Here is a 6400-nt window from a genome sequence, read left to right on the forward strand (position 1 = left end):
TGGGTGGCGCAGCGGTTTGGCGCCTGCCTTTGGCCCAGGGCGCGATCCTGGAGACCCGGGATCGAATCCCACGTCGGGCTCCCGGTGCATGGAGCCTGCTTCTCCCTCTGCCTGTGTCTCTGCCTCTCTCTCTCTCTCTCTCTCTCACTGTGTGCCTATCATAAATAAATTAAAAAAAAAAAAAAAGAAAAGAAAAGCCTGCAAATCACTGCTCCTAATTGCCGAGCCGTACGGTTAGGTTATTTCAGTTCTCTGACAGCAAATACCGATCATCTCCAGGGCAGCCCTGGCGGCTCAGCGTTTAGCGCCGGGGCGGCCCCGGGCGTGATCCTGGAGACTCGGGATCGAGTCCCGCGTGGGGCTCCCGGGGCTCCCTGCATGGAACCTGCTTCTCCCTCTGCCTGTGTCTCTGCCTCTCTTCCTCTCTGTGTCTCTCATGAATAAATAAATAAAATCTTTAAAAAAAAATTCATCTCTTGGGGTCCTCTTTGCCCCAAACGCTGTCGGGTGACTTGTGTTCCTGTTGTTCCCACGCTAGTACATGCAGATCCAATGGCATCTCCGAATTCTTTTTTTTTTTAATCAAAACTAGTGTTTGTGTCGTGTCCCCCGCCACTGGCCATCCGGAATCCTGAGACCGCCGCGCCCGTGGGTGGGGACCCTGCTCTCCGGGAGGTCGCCCCGGTTAGCGCGCGCTGTTGCAAAGGCCGGGCCCAGCGACCTTGGGTCGGGCCGCGAGCGCCCCGGAGCCCCCCCACCCCCACTCCCACCTCCGGGGGAGGGGGGAGCCCGGGCGGGAGCCGCGGCACGGGCTGGCGGGGAGGAGAGCCGCGGAGAAGGTGGGGAATCAGAGTCCCGCGTGTTCCTCGAGGGTGCAACCCCCGTTTGAGTGACAAATGACGAGGACGACCCGTAGGAACAACTTAAGCGCGAGTCTCCCCGGATCCGTCTCCGTCTGTGGGCGCCCTCCGACTCACCTCGCCCCCACGCGGGCTTCCCGCGCCCCTGCCGGGACCAGCCTCCGGACCCCCTTCCCCGCCGCGGGCCGCGGATGGAGCACCCCTTCGGCCCCTCCACTCTCCCGCCGGCGCCCAACGCCTCCGCGCCCGGCTCCCCGGGCTGGGGCGCCAACCTCACGTCCGGACACGGGGCGCCGCCGCCCGGAGCGCCCGGCCGCCGCGTCCGCCTGGCGCTGCTGGGGGCCGTCGTGCTGGTGGCGGCGGCGGCCAACGCCGCGGTGCTGTGCCGCCTGCGCGGCGGGGGCGGGCCCGGGGCGGGCCCCAAGCGCCCGCGGATGGACCTCCTGCTGGCGCACCTGGCGGCCGCCGACCTGCTCGCGGCGGGGGGCGGCGCGCTGGCGCAGCTGGTCCGGGAGCTGCGGGCCGGGCCGCCCGGGGACCTGTCGGGCCGCCTCGTGCGCCTGCTGCGGGCGTCGGGCCGCGGCGCCTCGGCGCACCTCGTGGTGCTCGTGGCCCTGGAGCGCCAGCGCGCCGTGCGCCGCCCGCAGGCCCGGCCGCTGCCCGCGCGCGCCCTCGCCGCCCTGGGCTGGCTGCTGGCGCTGCTGCTGGCGCTGCCCGCCGCCCTGGCGGCGCCCCCGCCGCGCTGGCCCCGGCGGCTCTACGCGCTCTACGAGGCGGTGGCGGGCTTCGCGGCGCCGGCCGCCGTGCTGGGCGTGGCGTGCAGCCGCCTGCTGTGCGCCTGGCGGCGGCGCCTGCCCCGGGCCCCCGCGCCCCCCGCCCCCTCCGCGCCCCCCGCGCTGCCCCCCGCGAAGCTGCAGAGTCTCAAGATGAGCCTGGCGCTGGCGCTGCTGTTCGTGGGCTGCGAGCTGCCCCACTGCGCCGCGGGGCTGGCGGCCGCGTGGGCGTCCGGGCGGGCGGGGGCCCGGGAGGCCGAGGGCCCGGCGGCCGCGCTGCAGCTCGTGGCGGTGGCCCGGGGCGCCCTGGACCCCTTCGTCTACCTCCTCTTCCAGGCGGACGCGCGCCCGCGGCTGCGGCGGCTGCTGCGAGGGCGGCTGGGCGCCGTCTGCGGCTCGCGGGGCGCGGCGGAGGGCGCCGGGGAGCACCGGGCGCTGCACCGCCACCGCTGGCCGCGGCCCCACTACCACCACGCCAGGCGGGGGCCGCCGGAGCTGGGCTGCGCGCGCCCCCCGCCGCCGCCGCCGCGGCCGCTGCCCTGCTCCTGCTCCTGCGACAGCGCCTTCTAGCCGCGCCCGGGCCCGGGCCTCCGCCGGGGCCTCTGGCGCCGCCACGCGGCCTCCGCGCAGCACGAGGCCGCCGGGGTCCCTGCAGGTCACCGCGCCCGGCGCTGGAGCCCAGGCTGCCCCCGTGCCACGCTCCCTGCCCTGCCGAGGATGACCTTTCCTACACTCTCCCCGTTCTCCCTCTCCCTCGCCCCCCCCACCCCCCAGCTTGGAGACACGGGGACCCTGGGAGGAACACTCGAAGGCACCGACTTCTTTTTGCGGCTCTGTCTCATGCTCCCGTCGTGCTCTGCATAAGCTCGTGTGGTTTGGCTAAATTTGTCGAGCTTTCGTTACGTGCCGTGTTGCCGTCTGTTTTTACTTCTTTGGAATCGTGTTTAAAGCAAGTGTACCTTCGAGGCCAGAGGAGAATCTGCCGTGGCCTCCAGGAGGAGCGTCCCCACACTGGCCTCCCGGAGGGGCCTGCAAGTTGTACCAGGATGCTGCTGTCGGAAATGCAGCCAGGCCGTCACTGCAGAGCCACAGAGTGTCTGTAAAATAAAAGCATTACCCACAGAGCAATTAGTACTTCTTTTATTAAGGAAAAAAAGGGGGGGGGGCAGCTCGGGTGGCTCAGGGGTTTAGTGCCACCTTCAGCCCAGGGCCTGATCCTGGAGACGCAGGGTCGAGTCCCACGTCGGGCTCCCTGCATGGAGCCTGTTTCTCCCTCTGCCTTTCTGTGTGTGTGTGTCATGAATGAATAAAATCTTCAAAAAAAGAAAGAGGAAACATGGTAATGTGTTTTCTCAGAAGAAAATCAGCGTGGCCTTTATTTCCAGTCTTCAATAGGAAGTCCTTGTAGGAAGGACACATAAAAGCTTCCTTTAGCCCCTTTCAAATACGCACGGTTTCTGTAGGTGATTGTGTCTGTGCCCAAACCAGCTTCCTCGGCTAAGGTGCTGTGCTCAGGGAGCATCTCCCGGCAGAGTCCCCAGCAAACTAGAGAAACCAAACAGCCAAGTGGTCCCTTTGGGCCGGGCTCACTGTCCCAGACGAGCCTCCTGGAGATCTGCAGGAAGAAAGCTGAAGCCCCCCACAGTGTTGCATGTATATATTTAAAAAAAAAAAAAAACCCTTTTAACAAACCGAAGGCAATGCCTATTGGTGTAGATTGCTGAGAAAAAAGTCAAGAAGCAGATTTAATCAGTGACCTCCTCCTCTTCAGTGTCTGTCCTTGGTTCTAGAAAGAAGTGGTAACACTTATATCCACATGTTTACCAGGGTCTTTCATGAGAATCTGCGAGCTTTGCGTGACAGTGCTTCCTGCTCATGCGCAAATGCCAAACTAAGCCGGAGAAAGGGGAAATGTTTGCTAGAGTTCACTTGAAGAGCCAACGCTCTTTGAGGGCTTTGTTTACTTCACTGATGTATCCCAAACTCTTAATGTACTAGGCACTCAACACCTATTTGTTGAATGATTCATCATATGAGTTAGGCAAAGATAGACTAGATACAAGAGTTACAAAAATCTCCATTAAGCTTGATTTACCTTTTCCCAAAACTCTGTCAAAAATGTTAGAGGTTTTCCTTCATCTTTTTAATCTTCCCCACCCTGCTTAGGATACTATGTGTATAATACACGAAGAATAAGTCAGCCAAAGAGAGAACACAGCCGTCTTCATGACATTATTTTTGTTCACTAGTAAACATTAATTCCTTATTTTGTGCTAAGCAATGTGTTAGGCATTGAACATACTAAGATGAATAACACACATTTTTCCCTCAAAGACCTTATAATCATATGTAGGAGACTCTAACAGTTACCTGCACAGTATCACATATGCTTTAATAAGGGTTCAAGCCTGGGTGTCGGGTCACTGAAAAAGAAAATCTACAACCTCGGGAGACTGAAGTGGTCATCCCATGATGGTATGAAAGGCCAACTAATGGGAAGGGGGGAATGGGCAAAGGCAGGGATGAAGGCAGAAGCACAAAGAGACTCAAAATAGGACCTACTGTATTACTTTGAAGGCTCCCAACTGAGATAATTTAAGCCAGTTGAGTTGCTTGTTTCTGTTATCTGCAATTGAGAGCACCCTAACAAAAAAATGAGTTTAAATTTATCTTCTCACATAACAAGGAGTCCAGTGGTAGGGCTGCTCCAAAGTTGGTTAGTTGAGTAGCTTCATAAGTTCATCATCAACGACCTAGCTCCTTTTCATCTTTCTCTTTGGCCATTCTGAACTGGTGGACTTGACAATAAGGTCTGAAGCCCTGAGGCCACAAAATGGCTACTACAGTTCCAGGCATCACGTTCAAATATGACAATATCCAGAAAAGGAAGAATTTCTTTCTTTGTACAGAACTATATCATATACCCATATGTAGACCATTGCAAGAGCAATGGGGCCACCATGCTGGCTTAGATATGAGCTGATGATATGAACTGCACAGTTAAGAGGTGAAAAAAAAATGAGACTTCCATTTTTTCTTTTAAGAAAAGAAAGGAAAGTGCTTATAGGAGGACAAGACTAAACTTTTATACAACTGCCAAATTGTTAGACTGATTTCTATGATCTATTAGAGATATTCCTCTGTGCTAAAAATTATAAAAAATCTCCATCTGGGTCAAAAATACAGAGTATAAAAAATACAGAGTATATATTTATGTAATTTGAAATTAAGCTGTATTATCCCAAGATTTGTGAAGATTTGGTTAATCTCAATTCATACTGAAATACTTTTATGGCTAAGGAACTTTCTCTAATCTTAACTAAATCTGAGCCTTGAATGTAGATCTAGGTGACTTGCTTCTCATCTTTAGAGTCATTTGTGAGTTAAGAAATTTGGAGCATCCCCTCAGAATGATCAGCATTGATCCCAGGAACCTGCATTGCTATAGACAGCTCAGAGATTCAGTTCTGTCTCCATCAAGGAACACCACAAAGTTATTTTACATTTAGACTCTTATCCGGGAATTGACTGCTGTGGTTCAGAAGAGGTTTGGTTTTCCTGAGGGCAGTGTAGAGCTCTATGCGGAAAAGGTGGCCACAAGAGGTCTATGTGCTATTGCCCAGGCAGAGTCACTGCGTTACAAACTCCTAGGAGGCCTTGCTCTGCGGAGGGCCTGCTATGGTGTGCTGCGGTTCATCATGGAGAGTGGGGCCAAAGGCTGTGAGGTCGTGGTGTCTGGGAAACTCCGAGGACAGAGGGCTAAATCCATGAAGTTTGTGGATGGCCTGATGATTCACAGTGGAGACCTTGTTAACTACTACGTTGACACAGCTGTGCGCCATGTGCTGCTCAGACAGGGTGTGCTGGGCATCAAAGTCAAGATCATGCTTCCCTGGGACCCTAGTGGTAAGATTGGCCCTAAGAAGCCCCTGTCGGATCACGTGAGCATTGTGGAACCCAAGGATGAGATACTGCCCACCACCCCCATCTCAGAACAGAAGGGTGGGAAGCCAGAGCCTCCTGCTATGCCGCAGCCAGTACCCACAGCATAAATAGGGTCTCCTTGGCAGTTGGATCTGGAGGCTGGATTTTACTCTGTGAAGACCTTTAATAAAATATTTGACTAAAAAAAAAAAAAAAAACTGGGACATACCATTCAAACTTCACAGCAAAGGTATGTGAACAGTTGACACTGAACTTGATCTCTTTTCTAGGTATCACCCAAATAGTATATGACTAGAGGAGACCAGACCATACTTGGAGTTTGGGAGGAATCAAATAACACACTCTTACCCACTGCACATTTTCCCTTGGAGTTATATTTTCAGTAGGCTGCCACACACAGGCCTAGACTGCAGGACTCCAGGAGGCACTATTCACATAGATGGCAGGGTAAATGTCACCACAAGGACTTTAAAGCCTAAATACAAAGAATTCTATATATCTTTAAAAAAATAATTGGCTGCATGGTAACAAACAGCTAAAATAAGTAAACATGACCTATTACATAATTTAAATCAGAGAGTATGTAGAAAACAGCCAAGAGTGTAACTAAAACCACAATTAGTGATTAGCTATAACTCATTTACTAAAAATAGAATAGTTGAGCTGATTTATGAAAGAGAAGGTAGATTTTCTCTAAGCTTCCTAGGAAGCTTCCTGAGAAACACAAAAGAAAGAAAATTAAAGGAGTTTCCCTCCCATTCCTAAAAGGTTCTGACTTGATCAAAGAGAAGACATTATAATGAAAATGAATACATTAATTTT

General features: G+C 54.3%; 2 protein-coding genes across 2 annotated transcripts; both read left to right on the forward strand.

The window, feature by feature from the left end:
• Window positions 1-858: 858 nt before the first annotated feature.
• Window positions 859-2203, forward strand: GPR150 (G protein-coupled receptor 150). Its single transcript, XM_055312882.1, has one exon. It carries the CDS (start codon window positions 1052-1054, stop codon window positions 2201-2203), a length of 1152 nt encoding a protein of 383 aa, XP_055168857.1. The 5' UTR covers window positions 859-1051.
• Window positions 2204-2350: 147 nt separating this feature from the next.
• LOC129501630 (40S ribosomal protein S3-like) lies at window positions 2351-5775 on the forward strand. The gene is made up of 3 exons (XM_055312794.1): window positions 2351-2444; window positions 2584-2732; window positions 5143-5775. The coding sequence occupies exons 1-3, from the start codon at window positions 2351-2353 to the stop codon at window positions 5683-5685; spliced, it is 786 nt and encodes a 261-aa protein (XP_055168769.1). The 3' UTR covers window positions 5686-5775.
• Window positions 5776-6400: the final 625 nt, after the last annotated feature.

Source organism: Nyctereutes procyonoides, unplaced genomic scaffold, assembly GCF_905146905.1.
Source record: "Nyctereutes procyonoides isolate TBG_1078 unplaced genomic scaffold, NYPRO_anot_genome, whole genome shotgun sequence".
Taxonomy (NCBI): domain Eukaryota; kingdom Metazoa; phylum Chordata; class Mammalia; order Carnivora; family Canidae; genus Nyctereutes; species Nyctereutes procyonoides.

What these genes read in the sequence shown, in the direction of transcription:
- GPR150 (XM_055312882.1), top strand. Translation starts at nt 1,052, where the DNA reads ATGGAGCACCCCTTCGGCCCCTCCACTCTCCCGCCGGCGCCCAACGCC.
- LOC129501630 (XM_055312794.1), top strand. Translation starts at nt 2,351, where the DNA reads ATGACCTTTCCTACACTCTCCCCGTTCTCCCTCTCCCTCGCCCCCCCC. An exon ending in CCTGGGAGGAACACTCGAAG is followed by an intron (nt 2,445 to 2,583) that starts GCACCGACTTCT and finishes TCGTGTTTAAAG; the next exon opens with CAAGTGTACCTTCGAGGCCA. An exon ending in TGCAGAGCCACAGAGTGTCT is followed by an intron (nt 2,733 to 5,142) that starts GTAAAATAAAAG and finishes TTTTACATTTAG; the next exon opens with ACTCTTATCCGGGAATTGAC.